The 23688-nt window shown below is 38.6% G+C and overlaps 1 protein-coding gene across 1 annotated transcript in view; it reads left to right on the plus strand.

Moving 5' to 3' along the window:
- Window positions 1-23688, plus strand: part of COL25A1 (collagen type XXV alpha 1 chain) — a 322148-nt gene that overhangs the window by 269621 nt on the left and 28839 nt on the right. Inside the window, exons 19-27 of the mRNA XM_075751482.1 lie at window positions 11884-11946; window positions 12687-12755; window positions 13655-13699; window positions 15725-15769; window positions 16322-16399; window positions 19675-19698; window positions 21143-21187; window positions 22858-22902; window positions 23211-23291. Of these exons, the coding sequence (XP_075607597.1) occupies window positions 11884-11946; window positions 12687-12755; window positions 13655-13699; window positions 15725-15769; window positions 16322-16399; window positions 19675-19698; window positions 21143-21187; window positions 22858-22902; window positions 23211-23291 (495 nt within the window). The remainder of the gene's footprint in view (window positions 1-11883; window positions 11947-12686; window positions 12756-13654; window positions 13700-15724; window positions 15770-16321; window positions 16400-19674; window positions 19699-21142; window positions 21188-22857; window positions 22903-23210; window positions 23292-23688) is intronic.

The following is a 23688-nucleotide window of genomic DNA, read 5'->3' on the forward strand; positions in this document are numbered from 1 at the left end:
GACCTTTGACAGCAATCTCTATTCTGTTTACTTTAACAGTGACTAAAGAGGTAGCTCAGTTGGAGGTCCGTGCCAGCGTCTTGGGGGCACTTGCAAAAACCAGCTGGAGTTATGGCTGGTCTTTAGGGATTCCGTGCTCATGCAGACCATGCATGTCCATGCATATCATCAGCAAGTAAATAAAAGAGTCTAAATATGATCCTCTGCTCTGGGAAAATTTTTGTTGTTAAGTTTTATTTGTTGGTGGTAAGAATGACTCAGAAGGTCAGCTTTCAGATTCACCTAAAAGGCAAGATGAGAAGTGAAAAATGGATGAAGTGTGGGAGTTTTGCCCAGTGAAAATTTGTTTCAGAATTCAGTGGATACAATGGAAAAATGATACAATTACCTGCAGAATAAAATGAAATAATTTGGTCAAATATTAATCCTTTAGGAGAATGCTAGCTTCTATTAAAAATCTAGGCTAGAGGGACACTAGTGGTGGTTCAATGAAGAAATTCTGCACTGAGGTGGCTAGATGCACCCTAGATGGTGACAAGCAAGCTAGCAGAACGTGCATAGGAGAGAGTAAAGCAGATCTGGTCATATCAGACTTGCAGGATAGGTGCTGTTTGATTCCAAGGCATTTGTAAACTCTGTTTAAGGAGTCTATAGAGAAAAGCCTGGATTTTTCTGTCACAGAGACTATGTCTGTGGCATGAGAAGTGGTAGCAGAAACCAGAGAATGGCTGGAGTTAGGAATATGGGCACTTGTCAGCAAAGAAAAAGCAGTAGTCTAGCCCCTTTTCTCACCCTCTGTTTTAGCAAAGATTTATGTATCACCATGGTAAAATCATTTCATCAGTTTCCACGAACAACCTCAGTGATATCTTATGGAGAAAGAAATTTCCAGTGAACTGATGTTGATTGAAAGCTACCTTGAAATAACAGTGACTGGATAGAAACTTGAGCATGGAGGAAATCCGGTTGTCTTGCAATCTGTTGGTGCTGTCATGGTGTTACCGCACAAAATTGAAAGGAATCTTATTTGGAGCAATGACTTCCTTTCGCCCCCCCCCCCCCGCCCCCGATTGTTCCTGGTTGTTTGTTACGTTTTTTCTTCAGGGCTTCTGAGGTCTATTCCCAATCAGGACTTTATAAAACTCTCTAAGATATGTCTTTGCTGTTCTATCTTAATAGCGGTATGCAGTGGCGGCATAATACAACAGACGTAGTACAAACCTCACACAATGTAATTACAACATCTAGGAACTTCTTACAACATGTAAGAAGTTTCCATAAGGGAAGCTTTTCCCAACACTTAAATGGATTACAAAGTTCTCATGCATTTGCGTGCCAGCACAGTAGCTGCCAGCAGGGATTTTGCAGGCTATTCCCAAACTTTGTGTGTTGGACATCTGGCAACTCAAGCAAAGTACTAGCAGGGGCATATAGGAAAAAGTGACGGGGTTCAATACAAGGCAGTGACCATGTAATCTCTTTCCCAGTAGGAAAAACTAAATATTTTCGTATTGCTGGTATTATTTTGATAATATTCTTTTTTTTCTGCCGTATTGTTCTCTTCAGTTTCCATTACATTACGCAGGCATGCACATGCACACTCAGAAGTCCTCTACAAAATTTTCTGTTGAGGTCCCTTGCAGCTAAAAATCTTTAGGGTTCTCACCACACTTTTTTATCCTTCTTCAGTCTTGCATAGTTGGAATTACAGAATGTTCTCCAAATTTGTATATGTTCTAGAAATTAACATATTCTGTTTGTTTTCTGGCTTTTTCCGTGAGTTTTTGGTAAAATACATTCCCAAGCACATTTGAAAGGTTAGCCCTAGGTGGCAAGTGCAGCTGAAATGCATTAATATCAATGGATATAGCTTAAACCTGTGTTCAGCTGGCCAAGTAGTCAAGGAATGGGGACAGTATAGTTTCTGGAAGTTAAATAAGTAAATACCAAAAGTTCATATCCATTTGATATACAGTAATTCAAATCACACAGGTCATTTCAAATGAACAAACTAGTTGTCTGAGGCTCATGTTTACAGAGCTTTGGAGTTGTTGGATGTTGATGGACTCATACATACAGGCATCTTCAAGACAGATAAGAAGAGAGAGGCAAGAGAAGACTGCATGTTGCCTAATTTTGAAAGAATTTCCTTTAGTATCTTCTACTTCCATGTAAAGAAAAGAAGGTCCAGTTACAGGGATATTCCACTGATAGGAAGCTCTTGGATGTAGTTCTTCTGATGTTAAATATTTACCCTTTGGCTATTGTGTAAGGAATGAAAGTCTCTTTTTCTTTAAATCTTAGTTGAATTACAAATTTGCTTTCTTGTGAATGAATCTCTCCATAGTGGCAGGCTATATTATGAAATGTTTTAGGTAACTGCACATACATAGCACTCTTTACAAATGGCAAATCAGCCTGTGAAAACGTAAGTGCCATGCCAGGCAGTAGACCATATCTTTCCAGCTCCATCTCATCTTTCTTCTCATGGTTGAAGAAGCTTCCGAAGGCATCCAGTCCAGTATGCTTGAACATGTAGCCAAACTGCTTAAAGGATTAATAAATACTAATCACTGAGAAAGTTTCAGCTTCTTATAATGCCACTTCAAATAATTAATCAGTGTTCCCAGGAACCTGTTAGAGCTTGGTTGAATGTGATACTGAACAGCAAAATTGGTCAGACATGCAAGTATCATATCTGAATTCAGAGTATGCAGCAGTGTCTTTTATTACTTACTTTTCTAGACCCATTCACTATGCACATGCGGATGTTTTGGGAGTTCTTCCTGTTCTTTTTCATTCTCTCCTCATTGTCAGTTGATGCCATGGAGGAAACACAAGCGCAGTCAGTTATTTCCAAGACAGTGATGAAGCTGTCTGTGACATGCTGGAGAAACGTTTCTCAAGCACCTGTTGCTGTTTAGGAATGGCTGGAAACTTAATGAGCCCCTGAATGTGTCCCACCGTGTCACTCAGGAAGCGAGTAAGGCACCTAAACACAGAATATTAACTCATCGCTCTGATATCCCCCAACTGACACCAAGCAGACGCACATTACTTTCTATGAAACACAAACTTCATATATCTGTTTTATCTCATAACTTTCATGGGATGATACGCACAAAACAGCGCTCACTGTCATGTAAATCATGCAATGTCAGACATCTCCCAAATCCGTTGTGTTGCATTTTCTGGCTTTTGGGCAGTACAATCCTCAGCTTCATCGCTGCAGTGGGAAGCCTTCACAGAACACAAGCCTCTCTTCAGTCGCAGCACTTTATGCAGGATCTGGCTTTTCTTTAGCATTTCTGACATTTCTCCCTCTGTTTTTAAAACAAATACTGGAACAAAGCTTGTGAGTGCAACTAAGTTTTTATTTTATTATGTTCAAGAAAACCGCTGTTGAATGATTTGGCATGAGAAAAGAAAGGCTGCTTAGCCCTTCTGCTTTTGAGAGGTAGGGAAATTTTTCAGTGTTTTCAAATCCAGTGGAACTGGCTGATTCAGTAGACGTGCCAGTATTCAGCATCTTGTATCTTTTTATACAATTACTTTGGATTGACCTCCCTGGGACTGTGCCTAAGCAAGATTTCAGAAGAATCTGGATACACATATGGGAATTTGAATATTTTTCTTTTTCATTTTTTTCTCTTTAGAAAAGAAAAAGCAGTTCTAATTTTCATCTGTTCTGTACTTAAATTTCTTTTTTTCTGTTTATAATCAAAGATCTTAGCCTGTGATTTTCCTAATTCCATGTAAAGACTGAAAAACTCACTGCTCCACAGAACTTATATTTTTAGCTCTAGAAGAGTGAATACTCCTTTCATACAGTGACTTCTGTTACAAAAGAAAACTTTCAGAGAAAATGAGGCAGAATTTTCAAGCTGGGTGCATAGGAGTTAGTCTCCTATTTAAAATCTTTTAGAAAAGAGAGCAACTGTTGTTGAAGCTCACGTGTTTAGATGTTGTTCTTGTCATCTGGTAGCAAAATAAAAGGAAATCTGAAGTAAATGGCAGTTCCAGGCGTTTCTTTTTGGAGTTAACACCATTCACCACCTATAGGAAAGTTCTTCAAACTCCCTTTTTAGCCCAGGAGCTCTTAGGAAGGCTGAGCACATTTTCCTAGTGCATTTTTCCTTTTCCGTATTTCCATTCTTCTTCCTATTTCTATTTCTCTTCCTTGTTAGTAACTGTTACCAGGAAACCTGCAGGGCCTATATCTCTCTCTTTGCATTTTTTCTGGGACTCAGATATTCTTGCCCAGGCTTCAGTTCATCTTTATCCTATATGTCACCGTACTCAGAACTCTTTCTAGCCTGAACTCAGGAGCTGGAAGGGACCAGCTGACCCTGTGACAGGCATCTCTTAATCCTGGATACAGAGATGTGCTGAACATGTTAATTGCAGCAATTGAAAATTATGGAAATTCAGCTTCAAACCCTGCTTCATAGAAACTTAGGTTTCTTCCTGATATGCACTTGCCTTAGCTGATATATATTTTGAAATATTCAAGTGTGAACTAATTTCCAACCTTTCATAACTCACATACAGTGTTTTAAGAGTGGGTCATTCACTTGAGCAGAGGAAAGCGTGCAGTGCAGTATAGGTCAAATACTGAAAAATAGACTGTAAGGATGCATGTTCTGGGTGGAAATGGGAACTGCTCTGAAAAAAATAGGACTTAGTAGCTGCATTTGGAGGGCTAGTTTTCAAAAGTAGCTCTATGCAAGGGTAGGTAAAATATAGAAAAAAAAAAATTACACAACTGTGCAATTAATTTTCAGTATTCGGTTTCCAGAGTGGAAGTATATATACAAATATATATCTATATGTAAGTAGTTACATATCCAGCTTTGTCTGTTCATTCCTAGCTGTCTGGTTTCCATATGTTATAGCAGTAATCACTTGCATAGGGTAGACATGTAATTTCCCAGAACTAGTTTTGAGAATCAAGGCCACAAAATGAAATCATCACTAACATTGGATGGTATGCATGTGTCAGGAGTGTTTACTGGGGCGTTCTTCGGGATATATGCAGTTCTTATTAATCTGTCAGAAACTATATCCTCCAAATCATGAAAGCTCTCATTTTCTTTCCTGGAAAAGGCTAAAACATAAGTAACTGAAACACAGGATGTTGTTTCCTCTCAAGCTATTACTAGTTGGAAGACTGAGCTTATAAGGATCTATTTCACAGCATCTGTTTTATAGTATAGTTTGATTTTTCTTTGTAAAAGTAATTAAAATCAATCCAAATCCAAAATTTTGAAAACAGCTGAATAATCTGAGTGTCCAATATTCTGCTGAATTCAGAAATCAAGTATTTTGTCATCCACAAAGAAGACTTGACATCAGTAATCTGAAAGTATTTCTGTGCCTCAAATACACAGTTTTAGATGGTCAGAAATCAGTGCGTGCAATAAAGTTCTTTATCTTTCAGAGTAGCAACAAAAATTCCTTAGATTTGTCATCTAACTGTTTTCTGAAGGAAACAGTTTGGGGCCAGAGTCTTCATAATTTAGCAGTTCAGTCATTGCAAAGAATTAAAACAAGGTGCTCATTACAACAAGTGTCTTTATTCTAATCCTCAAAAGTAGGTACCATGCTGACTTGAATTATAATTAGCCTTTAAGTAAGAAGTCCTTGATATGACTAATGCATGCAGAATTAATCACAATTATTACTGGTTCTGTTAGCACATTTCCAAAGCAGCATACCTTCTAAGCAGGCAGAACTTAAAAGCAATGAGAAAATTAGGCTCACTAAAAAGCAATAAATGTCAAACAAGGAAGGGCTCAATGTGAAGCTTCAGGGTTTTAGCCAGGTTGTAAGGTTTTACTTCTCTAAATGAATCATAAAGGCTAAACATGCATCTGGCAATTCTAAACCAGAATTGTTTTTCTAAGTTTAGAGACTGATTAGGGAGTAAAGATATTGTTTCAAATGCGATGAGTGAGCCAGACAACCTGTTTTAACTGGCCATTCTGGAGCCAATTCTGAACCAGTATGAAAAGCCTTAACAAAGACCTTATAAAACAGGTTAGGGTTTTTTTTATCAGATTTCCTTTTACCTTGCTCATTTCCTTCTTATGAGCTGAATACTGTAGTCCTCCCGACAGCAAAATTCCCATGGATATCAGGCTATATATAAAGTCCCTTTAATGCCCATCACAGTGAGAAAGTATAAGGTGCCTTTCCCTCTGATTTGTATAGTCTAAGACCAACTGAGTTTCTGAGAAATTGCTTCACTGGAACTGAGTGCCACAGACGCAGGCAGGCCATGAGCAAGCACGGCTGCATCAATTGCCAGGGATTGCTCTGTCTCAGACTCCTGAGAACTTGGCTCTCACCCTCTCCAGAGTGGAAAAGTTGCAGTATTTTGGTCAGATAGCAATCTCGGAAATAAAGTCAGAGGGTAGCAGATGGCAATTTCTGAAAAATCAACACAAACACCAGTGAACCAAATCCAACTTATTATAACTTCATAGCTGTTCTCCAAATTGCCTTGCATCTGGGTTTTGTTGGGTTTTTTTTCCTAGCTCCTCTTCTATATATCTCCACCTTCGCAGGACTCTCTCAGTAGAGTTAGGCAAGGAAAGGGCATCACACTGTTTTTGTTTTAAATATGCCTGTGAGTGAGCCAGGGTAACATTTAAGACAAGCATACCTTGGTGTCTTGATCTGATTAAAATGAGGACCCTTCCGTGTCAGTGCCTGTCAGAAAGGACACTTCAGGCTCTCCCAAGGTTTGTGACTCTTGAGGAGCTTGCAGACTGTCCAATGCCAGTTGCAGTAATGTCTGGAGAACCGCTAGACCTACAGGCAGGAGTTCATAAGCTCCAAGCCTGCCCCCAAATCAGTGCTGGCGCACATCAGGGTTCTCCTCCAGCCCACGCAGCTACGTTTTCTGTGTGTAGAAACTGTGGGGTGGACCCACGTTACCAGAATCCTCCACAGAAAAGCTGGATGCTGTGGCATGGTTTGCCTCCCCAGAGGTGTGCATGTGAGAATCCTGGCCTTGGCACGTTCGGACTTGCAAGTGAGCTCTGGGGAAAGGTGCGCATATCCTGGCTCCGTGGCAGACCTGCCAGTCATCCCTAAAGGCACAGAACTGCCATGATCCCAGCACTGGGGCGGGCACTGAATAAAATATTTCAGAACCAATGAACTATGTAATAAAGGTGAGAGTTTGACATTTGAACTTCTCTGGCTAGTTCTAGTGGATAGCACTAGATAAGGATAAGGATTGAAATTACATTGTTCCTTGCAAATTCATGGTCTACAGATTAGTTTAGTCTCATTTCTATAGCATAGAGAAAATAATGTACTAATCTGATGTAGAATGAAAATAGTAAGGTGGCCATGAGACTTGAAAAAAAAAAGAAAAATTAAGAGCTCTTGCACAGTTTATGCCCATAAAGGGAATAACTGGCTCATGTGTGTTATGGCTTTACCAACAATAAAATATTTTATCAGTGACTTCAAATATTTTTATTTACCAAAGTAGGATAGCTTCTGTAATTTCAGAAATGGAAGCGAATTTATTTCATTGTTATAGAGAAGTTGATGGTTCGGGCACTTTTCTGCAGCACAGGTTTTCTTTTTGAGCAAACATTGATCTGGATGGGAAAATGTGTGTTATAGTCATTAGAAGAATAATTATAGAAGGAAGAGCCTTCTGTGGGAAAAACAGTGTATCCAACAACTGCTATTCTCTACCGATTGCTTGTGTCAGCTTAGAGCTGTGTATTTCAGGCACTGGAAGGGGACTAGGCCTGTCTGTGAGAACAAAGTTTCAAATAATTGTGGTGGAGTGTGTCCCAGCTGTGCAATGAAGGCTAATTCTAACTGAATATGGTATTAGAACTACATTGTTCATAAGCATTTGCCAAAATAGTGGTGTTTAAAATAGCAATTAGCATTGCAAATGGGCTTTCAACTGTTTCACCTTTTTTAAGTGAAAGTCCAAGTTTTAACCAATTGCAGGTTCTATAAAAGTTAAAAAAGGACAGTGACAGTGAACACCGTGTCTTAGGGTTAATAATATCAAAGCTAGCCTCTGCCTCAGCCCATAAAGGCTTTGATCATCATGAAACCCAGTTATGAATATGTCTCGATAATAATCCTCATAAAAATTTGACTATCCTTTGAAGTAAATTACAAAGTGGCTTTTTTACTATTAAATTTGTATGGAGCTCACATACGTTCGGTGTACAGCGTGCCATTATAGGGCCCTTTTCTGTTTCAGACATTTTATGACAAGAATTGAAAATGAACATTAACAAGGTTTGTGAATAGTAGTGTATCATTTGCTGTCTGACCCACTAGTATTTCTACAATGGACAAACATTTGAGGGTGAAAATGGGCATGCATAGACATAGTATCTTAGTCTCTTAAAATATTAACATATCAAGGCATTAAAAATTATTCTTAAAAAGGTAACAAATCACTCTTGTGAACTGGAAGCAATTCACAAGCTTGTTGATTATTTTTTTTAATATCAAGTTGCCTGTGTTGTATGATTGATACAAATTGCTCCAAGCCCTAACAGTAGATGAAGTTCGAGTGCTGAAATTCATCTTGTTGCTTTCCTGTGCAATGTGGTGGTTTCTAAGCAGTGATTTCATAACTGGGTTAAACTAAAATGCACAAAGAGCCATCACTTGCTGATGGCTTTCTATACAGCTGCCAAACAGTATTTAAAATGGGGGGAGTTGCTTACTCGTCTTTCAAAACCTACCTGTTCAACTTCTCTTTCCAGATTCTGTGTTCCCTGCCCCTGCTTTAGCAAAGAAATGTGGTGGATTCTTACTAGATAAAACTTTGGGTTTATTGTAAGAAATTGTAGTGAGGTGTTTAGAAAAATATTATAAATCTTGGTTACTCTGATTCCTTGCATTCCTCTCGTCATTTCACGGTGGTTTGGAACAAATTCTGAGTTCATTTTAAGCAAGAGACTTAAGATCAGGAGATGCTTCAGTGAATCACAGAGAGACAATGTTGTCAAATCCAAGTGCAGTCCCAAGCAAGCCTTTACTCTTGCTTTCCTGCAGCTATGTGCTAGCTAAATAATAGATATTTATAACAAAAACTAAAACCCTTAGTCCTTGATTGCCTAACCACATTCCTCTATGGCTCTGACATCATGTTTGTGTGATGGACTAATCCGAATGGTCTCTCCCTTGCCTTGGCATAACAGGGACATCAGCATGCCTTACCGAGAGGAAACTGTTTTCTTTATGTGCCACACATCATTGGCAGTGCTAATTTTGATAGATTCTCATTTCTTTATTTGCTATTTGAGTGGCATAAAGGATAGCACGAAGCAGGACGCCAGCAATATTTGCAGAATATAATTCCAGGATACAGCAGGAATGAGGAATGAGCTTTGCTTCTCATGTAAATGTTTCTCTTCTGAGTAACTAAGACAGAAATGCCAGAGACAAACCTGACGCAGCTGTTACGTCCACTAACTTTGAATGGTGCAGAAGTATACCCAGTGAGCATTTTAGTTAATGCCTTATGCTGTGGTTACACTCAAGAGATTTGAAATATTAGAGAGGACATGGCTTAGTTTCAAATCATCCAAACGTGTTGTCTTTTTACTTAGAAACTTAGTTCAGATGGCAAATCAGATCTGTCTTTTAATCTACTTAGCCTCACTAGCACTAGATAGAGGGAGAGTTGCATGTTTTTCTTAATGTAGCCAGGTCTTAAATACTGCAGTTTGGTTTGTGCATAACAAGAATACGCTGTTGGATCATGTTCAACTTGGCATCCACCGTAACCACCACGTCTTTCTCAGCAGAGCTGCCGCTCAGTCAGTCAGTCCCTAGTATCTACTGACGCACCACTTCTTCCACTCCACACTTGATAATGTCTTAAAGCTCAGTGTCACATAAGATCTGTATTCTACTTATACTAATTAAGCCACCGGCTTCTTCCGTTATCAATTCTACTAGCTATTGCAAAGCACCATTTTCTTATGTCTTTAGAGATTTTGGGGGAAGGTGGGACTTCTTTTTGGACTTTGGCCAGAAGTTTTCTCATGGCATGCAATTGGTATGGTCCTGAGCAAAGTGCAAGAATTTGACTCAAAAGGTGTGCGTCAACCTCTGAATGACACTTCTAAGCCTTACCACTGAAAAGATTGAATCATGTAGTCACTGCATGTTTCTTCTGCCTGAAGTCATAATTAGCTGGCCAAGAAATTACCCTCGGTAAAGTCAGTATTAAAACAATCTGGGGCTATCAAGTACCTTCTCATTCTAAAATAAGTGATTGAAGCTGTATTGTTCTTCATTTACTGACATTAAAGTGCTTCCGTCTGCAATGGCAACCTTATGTTCATCTTGCTGGTGTGCACTAATACAAAGACTTATATAAACTGTAGGGTTATTTTCCCATGCCAGCAAAAAACCCATGCTTCTCTGCGACATGTTTGTCTTCGTTTATTCCTTTGGTATCATATTTTGAACCATGGCCAGCTGGAACTTCACGTGAGAAAACTCATTATTTAGCTGTATTTTTTGATAATCTAAATTGAGATCATTGAGAGCTTGCAATGGCCCTCGACATAGCCACAGGAAAGATTTCTCTGCTTATAGATTTGCTAGAGACCTTCTTTACTTTGAACTGTTAATGATGGGCTGCTGTTGAGAGTGCAGATGAATGTGCAAGAATACTTCCTAATTTGCTTGCTCGCTGCAGCATACCTGTATTTCTATGGAGGCGAAGAGGTGAAGAGCAGTATTATCCAACTGCTTATATTCAGTGTCTCTATATGTTGTCAGTAATTATATCAATACAGAATTGTGACACATCTGTCTTTTAGCTATTTGAAGAAGCATTTGATGGGTAAGTTTTAGTCATTAAGTTCAGGGATATTGTTAAAAGGCTAATAAATAAATCTTTATTAATTGGAATTGCTGAATTAAAAATTTGCAATAGCTTGTAGGTATGTATATCTTCTTGTTTCAAATTTATGTGAAAAAATGCAAGATTAAATAGCAGGAAACCTTGTTCAGGAGAGTTTGTGAAGGAAAACATGTGGCTTATTAATCTTCCATTATCCCCTTCAGGCATGGAGATAGGTAATAAAATATGTTCTTACTCCTCTGCTTAATACTGCTTCTGCTGCAACTCAGTTTGATTCCTGCTATTTGTCTGTTATGTCTGTACAAATGAATGGGCAGGAAGGGCCAGAGCAGAGAGGGAATGAGGAGACCTGTGGCTCTTTCCCAGCTGTTCACAGCCGGGGAAGTTGTCCGGGTGCAGAGAGATGAAGTATTTTACTGTCAGAATCAGGAGGGAGAGTACCATGGTGCTGGAAGTCTCTGACTTGAAAGGAGGTGGCTTTTGATCTCCTTTTTGGGGATGATGCAGCTAAGTACCTCCCTTGAAAACACATTGCAACAGTACCATCTGGCCTCTCCATTTGTCATTGCTTTGTCATACCCTTACCCTGTCTGCCCATCTATTCACATGCTGCAATAGAAAACTACCTCATAACACATGACTGAACTGTCCCTTTTTAAATTTAGGAATCACTCAGAACTCCCCTTCTGCCTTCAGATTTGCTTTGATATCAGTATGCTATATTATGTTATAGTCCAGGTTGCATATTAACAGTCCTTAACCTCATAAAAACTATGTTTGACACCTTCTGCTTCATTTGCATTTCATGCGCTGTGTGATGGCTTGCTACAAGAATTTATGCTGACGAAAGTTACCCATGATGAAAAGTCTCTGTAACTGTTGCATCACAGCTGGAGAGCTGTAAGCAATACAGGGAAAATACTATCCAACAGAAAGTTGTGTTACTGTAATTACATACTACTAAATAAATACTCTAACATTCCTCTCATATTGTATTTTTAAAGGGTGAACCAGGTTTCATTGGGCCACAAGGAGAACCTGGGTTGCCAGGGCTACCAGGAACGAAGGTAAGGGTAGTTGGCCAACACTCTGGTGTGAAGTCCTTAGAGCCAACGTCAAATTCAACTTCCTCAGCGTGTAGCAGAGACTGAGACTGTACTCATGGAGGAAAATGTGGAAATTCATAGCTCATGGACCAGTGCTATGATATATGCACCTTTCTACTGATGCCCTCAAACAATGTGAAGGCAGATGTTATATCCATTCATAACTTAAGTTCATCATGCCTTTGTTTATGTTAGCATCACCAAAATTATTAGTTCAAGAGGCAGAATATGCATGACTGAAGAAACTGTGTTTTCATAAATTTTTAATTTTTTTGTTTAGAAAAAAGCTTGAAAGTGTGTGCAGGTATTAGAACTTTGATACTACACATCAGACTCTGAAAATACAGATCCATTAAACCTGTATTTTTTTCCAAAAAACCTGGTTTTTTTTAGCCACTGTATGGCTAAGTTAGAATATTATGAATCCTACAAACAGTCTCACAGTTTGGGAATCTTTATTCCAGTCCTTTCAGAATAGGGGAAAAACCTACCTTACAAATCCCATTTCCATTTTGAAGCCCTCTTCTTTGGCTTTCAAGAAGACTGTATTTACTCAGGGGAGAATTCCCCAACCCATTACAAGTCACAGATGAACTTGAAAATGTTTTCTTCTGATGGTTTGGTTTCTGTGGTCGTGCTGAGCTGGTAGTGTGCTGAAGACTGCCCAGTGTTTTGTGATATATGTGCATCTGTTGCAACAGGGTGACAGAGGAGAGGCAGGCCCTGTTGGGAAGGGTGAGCGAGGTGAACCTGGAGTTCCTGGACCAAAGGTCAGTCTGATTTGGAAATATTGTGTTAGTTTTACACCTATGAACACATCTTTTCCGGCTGAAAAATAGAACAGAAACCTGATAAGTGAGCTTTTAAATGGAAATGCTGTCAAATACTCCAGTTCAGTCCAGAAGACAACACAGTTTTGTGTTCACAGCTGTGGAACTGAATTCTGAATGGACTCTTATTTGGTCTACAAAGACACTACCTACATACTGTCATGGAGTTGGCCTAATTCATTCCAGCTAAAGTCCTGACCTCCATGTCCCTAACTTTCAGTATCGAAGTTTGAACTCTTTGACCTGTGTAGCTATTGAATGCAGAGAAAATCCATTTTGCATGCTGTTTTCTAACTCTGTAAGAAAGACATCATTCTAACTACATTTTAGCATTGTCTTAATATGTGTCAATACAATCAAGTTTTCCTTTCCTAATACATCTTGAAAACAATAAGGCAGATTCTGTGCTCCTTGGCATTTAGTTTGTATTCACCCAAACCATTGGGAAGAGAAGGTGTGGTATCACTTTATTTTAATCTCCTTATTTTAGGATATTTAACTGTCTTCTCTGTCTCTTAGCTATCATTTTTCAGGAGCTATGGAATGACATAGGGCATTCCTGTAAATCAGTGTTAATGATTTCTATCATATCTGCTCTTTACTAATACCAATACTACTTTTCCTATGGAAGGATGGAATCTGTGGCCTTTGCATGCTGGTGTTAAAGAATATATTACTCTGGGTGCTATTAAATTCAGTGCCTTTACAGATTCATTGTCTTGGTCATATCAAATAAGTATTTCTGCTGTTCCATACTGTAGTTAGTCATTACTAATTTCTTTTTCTCTGCACTCCATTTTCTCTATCATTTTTTCTCCTATCTATCTTCCTTCAAACAGGGGAAAACAGGTGAACCTGGATCTAGAGGCCCAAAAGGGTCAAAGGTTAGTAGTAAAGAAACTGTCTTTAGTAGAGTAATTAACACAATGATTTTTAGGATAAATTTTCTGTAACATTTCACAGAAACTTCACTTATCTCTTTGAGAAAACCTGTAACAGTCTGCAGCGTTCTTTATAAGTGAAACCTTTTGACTTTCGGCTTTAGGTATTAAAGTTGAATCCTGTGTCTTTTAAACACTGTGATTCTAGTTCTTTTCTGTTATAACATCTATTCCACTCTGCTCTGGTTTTCCCTGTGCAACTTGGTTTCTCTCTGTGTAACTGATGTGGGTTAGTCCTCCCACATGCCAGGAACCAACACCTGACTATGCCTGTGGAGATTTAATTGGTTTTCACAATAATTTTGTGGATCCACACTTTGATGAGTTAGGAATCAGTGGTATTCCATGTACTGCAGGCTGAGATATGATGTCCAGAAGTCCTACAAAGGCAAGACTTGTAGGTTACATTACTGTTTTACCTACTTTAAAAAACTACTTTGATTCTATCTATCCATCCATCTCTATATAGTTGTAGTTGGTTCACATATATGTAGAGAGAGATAAAATATATGCTTTTCTATTTCTTCATCTGCTGTGCAAATACTGTGCTCACTGGACTCCGTGTTATATTATGGAGTCAAAGCAAAATGAAAATAGATTTGGTTAGGCAGTTATTGAGTCTACTGTAAGAATAAAGATGACAAGTCAATGTAGGCTGATAGGATGCTGTTCGCAGTGCTTGTAAGATCCTTGAAGAGCGGCCCATTCACAGTGCCTAAGGATATGATTTAAATAAGTGCCACTTAACCTCATTCATTCTCACTAGAAAGCAATATTGGAAATTGAGGGAGCTGATGAGAGGATTAAAGCATCAGAGTGAGAGTAGAAGAGTGAATCAGCCTCTCATTTGCCTACAGTACCTGGGCACCTCCCAAATGCACCAAAAAGATAAAGTTATCCTCTTTAATTCTCTTTTTATCAAAAAAGGAGATACGATTTTCATTTTACCTACATACCTGTCATGAAAATCTGGCCCACAGAAGTCAATCTAGTGGTTGGGAACTTCATTTTTTAACAATCCCAGTGACACGTTCACTAGCTGCTGCCATGGCAACACTGAAAGGAAAGGCAGATGGCACAACCTCGATTATGTCTTGCCACCAGCCTGCTCTCCATATTCCTTCATTAGCCCCATGAAAGTTTTCTATTTTCTGTGTTTTCTATTACCACTGGTGAATTAATCATTCTTCCCTAGCTTGTACCAAAGATTTATAGATTTCAACAGGAGCAAAGCTGCAGTTCTTACCCAAATTCATTTTGAGTAATATAAAAATATAAGATCTTGCTATGAAAGTGACTGTGAAATGAAATGAATCGTAGCCACTGGATGTTAGGTTATGAATGCATGAATGTTTGAAATTCCCTCCATTGCTTGAAACATGTTACTAATAACCGGGAAGAAAAAGCTGTGTGCAAGATGGTAAAGGTCTTAAGCCTTTCGCAGTAAGGGAGTAAAGGAATTCTAACGCTGACCGCAATGTTGTGTTTGTAGGGGAGGCAATGACTCAGAGCAGGGAAGTTCAGAAAGTTAGTGGAGTCATGACTGCAGAAAGAAAAGTTTGTACACTTTGAAACACACATTTGAAGAAGTCGTTGAGTGTTTTCAGACTGAGTGATTTCATTTCTCTAGCTTTCTCTTAAAGCTTTTGATAATAGCGCCATTAAGAATAGGGAAGTTATACAAATTACTTAATTGGTAACCTGTCTTTTATTGATTCTTTGGGATTTCTTATTTCAAACCAATACAGCACTCTGTAACAATTCACACAGAACCAAATGCATCATTGCCAACCCTGCCACTACACAGATTTTGAAGGAATTTTTCCTTTAATTAATTAAGATCCACATTCTCTTTATGATAAGAGGTCTTTTAAACCAGTTTATTTAAGGTAAATGTATTTAAAAGGGAAGAACTACATGATATACTACCAAATGGCATATCTGTTTTCAAATATCATTTTTACATAGGGTGATACAGGTGACAGAGGTGACACAGGATCTGCAGGTCCACGGGTAAGTCTACTTCTCATTTCAGCCATTTTGTACTCTTAGATTCAGCCCACACTATGAATTGAAATTGTAGCAGCAACTCCAGTTAAACCGGTGAAATTGGGCACTTTAGTCTGGTGGGACGCATGTTGCTAACTGGTCTTTAACATGAATAACAGCCCTTGCTACTATTTGAAGCAGTCTGCTGTTCACAGTTCATGGGCAGGATGTTAGATGCCAGATGTTCTGACATTGTTCACAGCCAATACAGAACTAGAGTATAGGAACTGCTTAAATATTTGACCTCAGAGGTTTCATATATTTGCTTTCCCACTGCAGCACAAGTCACTGTGTACTAACTGGCTTGTTTATAGTTATCTTTTTTTAAAAAAAATTGTTTTCCTTTAAAAACTATCTTTAGTTTAATGCTAACTTTTGTGGGTTTTACTAATATATTGTAAGTACAACAAGATTCCAATGCTGCACAATCAAGTTAAACCACGTGTCAGTAGCTAAGTATCTAGAATAGTAGTCTTTGGTGGGTGTCTCAAAATTTTTATGGAAAATATTTTACAGGGACCACCTGGACAGAAGGGTGATCAAGGTGCAACAGAGATAATTAATTATAATGGCAATATCCATGAAGCTCTGCAGGTATGCAAACATAACAAGGCTGGAGTGGCTTAGTCTGGTCTGGGAAAAAGCATTTTGACAGCACTGTATTTCTCTTTTGTATTGACCTTGAAAACATTTTGTGTGCAAAGATTTGCTGAGCTTGTTAATCAGGAATCTCTTTCTATATTTGGAAACCAAGTTTTTTGTTTGGTGTTAGACAAACTGTTTCCTTGATACAATTTAGCTGAGTGAATTAGTTTCATTTTCCCTGGAGAGTATTGACATCATCTAATGAGGATAAAGCTGATTCATTGCTGGCTCTGGTGCTTAGTGCTGAATTCATGTAATAAACCACATACATACGTTCAACAAAAGTGTCTGCTTTTCAGTTCATGTAGTATAATATTGACGTTTCTTTTTTTCCTCCTCCCATTCCTATAAAATGCAAAGAGCAGAATATTTGAGATTTGGAAACCATGTAACGTGGTTCCATTAGCAAGCTGTGGATTCAATCAGCAACTTGAGTATGTTCAATAGACCAAGCACCAGTCTTCCCACTTATTCATTTCCAGAAAACTTATTTTGACTGGTGTGCAGAAAAGTGTGGAGGATTAAAGTGGGGTTACAAAAAGAATGAATGAGTGTTTGCATAAAAGCAAAGTACCAAGGTGACATATGTCATTGCAGTCAAAGTGATTTACACTGCAGTATACTCAGATGCAAATTCTGTGCAGTGTAACTCCACCAAAGTGAATGGTTTGCTTATGTGCAACTGAAGACTGAATTTGGCTCATTGTGCATCCGATCATTTTCTCACTGAAGCCACTGAACTTTTTTTCTTGCTTTTGCTCAGTGGGAGTGGATAGAGGTCTGGCCAGTCATTTGGTTTTTCAAGACTCTTTTGAAAAATAAAAAAATCTCACTGCCTTTACTAAAATCTAAAAGCCTGTATGTCGTTAAGGCTAAGCCCACTCTTTTATTGTGAGTGGTGTCTATGGGGAAGTCTACGTGGGCATGTTGTGAAGCTCAGCATTCTATCTGTCTCATTTGGTTTACCGTTAAGGGAATTCAAACACACAACTTTCAGTCTTTTAAATCACTCTCTGAGTTAGAAGCCTGAAGTAGCCTGAAATTGATGTTGCATTTTACCAGACAGAGATTTACCACGCGCTTTTGCCCCTGTATCTCCTGTATTCTGACTTTGTATCTTAACCCTGGCATCAATGTTACTTTCAAACTTCCTCAGAAAAGCTGCAGCACAGAAAGAAGTGTTAAAAAAGGACTATTGCAGTGGTTGAAACAGATTAGGAGGCCCTTATCCCATTGTAAATAATTTCATAGAATCATAGAATCATTTAGGTTGGGAAAGACCTTTAAGAACATCAAGTCCAACCATTAACCTAGCACTGCCAAGCCCACCACTAAACCGTGTCCCTAATCACCACATCTACTTGTCTTTTAAATACCTCCAGGGATGGTGACTCAACCACTTCCCTGGGCAGCCTGTTCCAGTGCTTGACAACCCTTTCGGTGAAGACATTTTTCTTAATATCCAATCTAAACCTCCCCTGGCACAACTTTAAAATGTTATTACCTTCTGATCCAGGGCAACAAATAATTGATATTAACAGGAATGGCTGTGCAAGGATGGTGTAATTAAGATTATATAAGATCAGTCAAAAATATCCTTGCCCAGTCCTTTCAGATGGCAAGCACCCATTCCTAAGTCTCCTGGTGCCAAATTCTTGGGGGCTCTGAGATCTGCAGCTCTCCCCACAGCAGCAAATGAGAGCTTTCAGTGCTCAGCACTGAGCTGTGAACTTGCACAGAATTTGACCTGCTGATTTAAGAAGTTGACAAGAGCTTGCCGGATCTGGGCTGCCTATCTGTTTTTTTAGAATTTAGTAATAAATCACCAAGCAGCCTAGAGGCTTCAGAATGCTTTAGTTATTTTGCCGGGTGTCTCCTACTCAATCTCATGTGTCATTGGACATTAAGATGTCTTAGTCCATTGGCACTGAAAACTGTGATCTTAAAATAATTGTCATAATTCAAGCAAGACCTCTACGGAGTGCACGTGGCTTTCACTTGGACAGCCAGATACAAAATTTGTGTCTCTATTAAAATTGCTCTTCAGACCTATTCTGCAGAATTTCCTAAGGCAAAAGGCAGTAGCTGCAAAAGTTTAATCTTTGTAGGAACTACAGGATCAGATATTAAAATCTGAATATGCTGTTGAAAGGGAACCCATTAGCGTGAAAGTGCAAACATTAATTTGCAATTGTTATTTTAGGTTTTTTAGGTTTTCATATCTAGATAAACTGAATTTTTCAGTATTTTTAAAGTTCTTGATATATTCATATTAATATGTTAAAATACAAAGGACATCAATATATTAAAGACATCTGCTAGAGAACTTTTTTCCCCAGTACTTTGTTTTGAGCAGGTTCCAAATTCTTGACAACAGTATGTATTACTGCACTAGCAAATGAAAATTCTCCTAAAGCTTAAAACAGAAGATTTGCAAATCTTTGTTTGCACACAGGAAAACCATTTAAAAATGTAAATATTCCTTGTTCCACATAGGCAACAGGAAAGCATTTGCAAGCAGCAGTATTTGGGGCTTTCATTCTGTTTAAAAATACAGACAAACATTTTAATTACTTTTAAACACTTTTTCATTGCTTTCAGATTCTTCTTTGGCAAAAAAAATAGTGGCAGGTGAAGATACTTTGCCTCTTTCCATGATGAAAACATCTTTTGTCTTTCAAAATATTTAAAGCAGAATTGTAGTATATATAGTTGGGTTTGTGGACCAGCAGTTTTGTATTTAGAACAATGTTTTTGTACATCTGCATTTCGATATGAAAACCAATGTTATATCTCCACTGTAGGAATTGTATTTATTAATTAAACATTGGTGCAAAACCTGCAGAGATTGCAAAATATAGGGCAAGTTCTTTATTCAACTTAAGACATCGACTTATCATGCCTTCTTAAAATGTTTTAAAAAACACTTTTGGAAGACTTTTGCTATGATTTTGCTGTTTAGTCATCATATATTTGATCTCTTAAATTGTACAAGAACCTGCAGTGTTCACCTATGTAAAATCCCGATTCCCATAGAAACCAAGCAGCTAGTACAACACTGGGAGTTAAAAATAACATGTTTTTATACGCTTATTTTTTGGAGGCATGGTGTCTCCCAAATGCAGCATAGGTTTTGTGGAGATGATAATTGTAGCAAGCAGAATAATTTATATCCTTCTTCAGTTCTGGTAATGGTGTCTCTTGTTAATACATTTTCCCAACAGAGGATTGCCACCCTGACTGTCACGGTAAATTCCTATTGCATGACTTACTGTGTGTTGTAGAAATTCTGCTTTGTGTTGTAGCATGTTCATAATTCTGCTAGTTCAGGACATGCCTTCATTGGATGTCATCCTGGTTCATCATCACATGTATATATTTATTCGCTCGGTGTTCCCGCAACAGAGAGCCCATTGTTGAAAGCCATTCAGCAATGGAACCAGTTCTGCTCCTGCTGAATTAATGGCAAAACTTCAGTCCACTTAAGTAAGAGACCAGGAAAATACAGACTCATTATTTCTGTAGCTACACATCTAGGCAGATAGCTGCTTTGGAATTTTTGGTGTGTGTTGCCACCTTTGTATGTCTACATGGGAGTCAGGCAAAAACATGAAGCAGGATTTGAGTACCAAAAAATTGCCTATTATAAACCGTATTTTCAGGGCAGAAATTCAGTTCTTTCAAATTGCCTTGTGAAGAAATTTCATTTGGGAGCTTTCAGACCAGATGCAAATTAATTATTTTCTGAAAAAAAGGCCTGTCTCAGTTAAACTATAAATAAATAAAGCTATGTAGAAAGTCCAAGTATGAGGAATTCTCTTGTCCTATCTTATCAGATCTCAGAAATAAAGATAATTTTTCCAGCACCTGTCCCCAGAACATGTGGACAACTGAACACTCCAGTGCTCTTACTCCAGCCAATTTCTGTGGGAGGTTTAGCCACAGTTTCTGAGAATACTGACACCAGCTAGAAGATGCTTATAGTATTGCAGGTTCAGCCTTCCCTTAAAGCTGCAGATGTGGTATAAACAAGTTCTTTTCTTCTTCTTTTTGTTTCAAGTTCTTCTCTGCAAGATTGCCATTAGTCCTACTTTCCCATCTGTACAAATGCTCTCTTTATATTAATGGAGGGGATTTTTAAATGTGGGGGGTTTTTAAAGCATCCCTACTGTGCACCATCCAGACCAATATTTGATACGTAACACTGTCCACAGCCTGAGGTAGAAATGAAAGAAATAGTTCCAACTTATTCCATGGCAATTTCACAAAGCACTGGCTATCCCCAAATGCACTTAGCATCTTTTAGGAGAATCCTCTTTGCAGTCAGTTGGAGATTTCTCCTGACCTTGGATTGTTTAGAATAAGGATGTGAGGGCTGGCAAATGTGGCTGAGGTGAGTTTTGTTCTCCCTGCCATTGAGAGGAGCTTTGCCATTTCATCAATCAGAGCAGCAGGACTTTATTATAAAACATGAGCTGTACTGTTATTTTAACATTGTTTTTTGTGGTACTCTTCTGGTTGTTGAGAGTTATCATAGATTAACAACTTGTCCATAACTGGTTTTGGTTCCCCTTGTGTTAAAAATCTAACCCGTTTTGTTACTGTAGCTATAGTAACATTCAGCCTGTGTTTACATGGCAAGTCCTGCCGGAATTGATTTAAAAGCTGATGGGTTTGTATGTTTCTGCTTAGGGGCCACCAGGACCACCGGGACCCCAAGGGCTGCAAGGGCCAAAGGTGATCTTTATTTTACCTGTTGTATCTTAAGGGTGGAGGTATTCTCTGTTTTTTTAACTGATGTGTGCACACAGGTACATGGAGCTCTCCTGTACAGCATATTTAACTGTAATTTTACCGAATATGGCATGTTTCAAACTTTGTATCCTAGCCTTTTGAAATGTAGCTTTCCAGAATAGATGCTTTGCCTAGTTGCCAGCTGAGAACCAGCAAAATTAATTAGTACTGAAACAGGACAGAAGCTTCTCCCCCATGGATCTGCTCTGAGGCTGTTCCCTAGGACTTCTGCAAAGTAGCTGCACAACCAGACAGTGGCTCCTGTGCATCACTTCTGGCTGGGTAGGAATGAGGTAGACAAAATGTAAGCAAGGCACCGCTGGCCACAGTATGAGTGCATGTGAATGCAGCTTTATATTAGTGGTGCCCACCCAGATAAACACAGTATTTTCTCATCTCAGTAGAAATTAAAACATGCATGTGCAGGGAGGAGCCTGGCTGCAAACCCAAGACAGCTAATCCCACCTGGCTGGTGCTATGCGTAGTACCAGAACTGTTAGTGAGCAGCCCACACAGAGACAATGAATACCATATGCTGCACTGTTCTATAAAATTTAAATAACAAATTTGCCTGTACTTTTTAAAAAAAAAAGAAGTTTTGCAGTTAGTGGACCCTCCTTAAATTGGTTTTAAATTAATTGAGCTAATTCTTCTATTTCTTAAATACTGGACATATTGTATGTTCTATTGTATGTTCAGTGACACTAAGCATTTCCAAGAGTAAATACGTGTTTCTTCAATAACAATACTAGACATTTCAATTTTAGGCTTCATCTAAGGTATCATATGGAAATACATCACTTTATACCTGTTAATTGTTCTGAGAAATTGTGAGAAAGCACGTTCATTCTTCTACATGAAAACTGATAATGGAATACACAGTGAAGGGTGCAGAACTGGCTTTCTGCATTAGGATCTACACAGCATTTCTGGAGCCTGGAGTATGTTGTAAAACACAGAGGAGTTGGAGAATGCGAGAGGTTGGGTTCTTTCATATGGGTGAGCGTTCCCATTCAACATTAATGACGTAAAGCAGAATTCAACCTTATGAGAGTTTGTTTCCAATATCATAATCTCTACCCATCAATGCAACTTGCTCCCTTGGAGAATGCTGTTCAGGAGCTGGTCATAGGGCAATGTGACGTGGTTTAGCCCCGTCAGTGTTCAATGTTGTGAATGTGAACCCCTTCACTGGGTGATTTATTCTCACCAGGGAAAGAAAACATGAAATCTCTGTCTGCTCTACCTATATCAAGAGCCGTGATTCCATATTTATTACAGTAACTGACAAAGTTTCTGTTCGGTTGGGAACTTTTCACCAGGCTTCTGGGTTTTCTTCTTTTTTTCTTTCTTCTTACGCCCTTGTCTGGCCTTTATACAACACAAACTTTGTGTACTGGCCTAATCAGCAGGGCTATTTATTCAACGCGTTGCATAAAGGTATTGTATATATGCTGTTCTTTTTGACGGAACATTCTCTGGTTTTGTTGTTGTTAATTATGGCAATTTACTAATCTCAGACATTATTAATCAGTTTAGTTCAGTTACCACTGCCTCTTTCTTCTAACATCAGGGACAATTGGGATAATCCAATTCCATCTTATCTTTTGCAGGGCGAAGCAGGATCCCCAGGAACTCCAGGAGTTGATGGGGAGCAGGTACATTATGTGTAAATCATGTAGTGCAGATCATGTGAGCAACCATAGGTTATCTCAGGAGATTAGTTCTGTGATCCCAGGTTGTAGCTTAGATTTCATAATCTAAGTAATAATATAATGGTAGTAATTAATAAAGATCATTATTGTATTGCTGCATACTCTGTGGTCTAATAATGACTGCATTTCTACATATCAACAACAAAGATCAATCCATAGAATGACTTATTCTGCTTATTAGGATCAAAGCTAGAATTCTATTGATGTCTCTGGTTTTTTACACATAACTTGCTGATAAGTACGTATTTTAGGGTCCTAAAGGCTCAAAAGGAGATACAGGTGATCCTGGAATGCCTGGAGAAAAGGGAGGAATTGGACTGCCTGGCCTGCCGGTGAGTATGAAAAATGAATTAATTTTAGCTAAAATGCTTGTATTTTTTTGTCTCTTCCACTATCAGGAATTTTCAACAGTGCTGATAAATTGCAAGTGGGACAGAAAGCACTGGAGAGGAAAATTCTGAGATTGTTCTGCAGCTAATCTAGGAGGAGGTGTAAGACTGTCAGAACTTTTCATTCTGCTTACAGTCAAACACAATATTGCTTTGGGAAGAAAGAGATTAGTTGGCATGCTGATCAGATTTGTACCTCTCTTGTAACATATAGCACAACTTGGGCAGGTGTAGGTTGTAGGCAAAAGAAACTATATTTTGAACACTTGTCAGGAATTTCAGATGACTTAGATTGAGGAGGGAGAGAAAATGCATCAATATTTATGGGACGCATTCTTTC

Source organism: Balearica regulorum, chromosome 4 (genome assembly GCF_011004875.1).
Source record: "Balearica regulorum gibbericeps isolate bBalReg1 chromosome 4, bBalReg1.pri, whole genome shotgun sequence".
NCBI lineage: Eukaryota > Metazoa > Chordata > Aves > Gruiformes > Gruidae > Balearica > Balearica regulorum.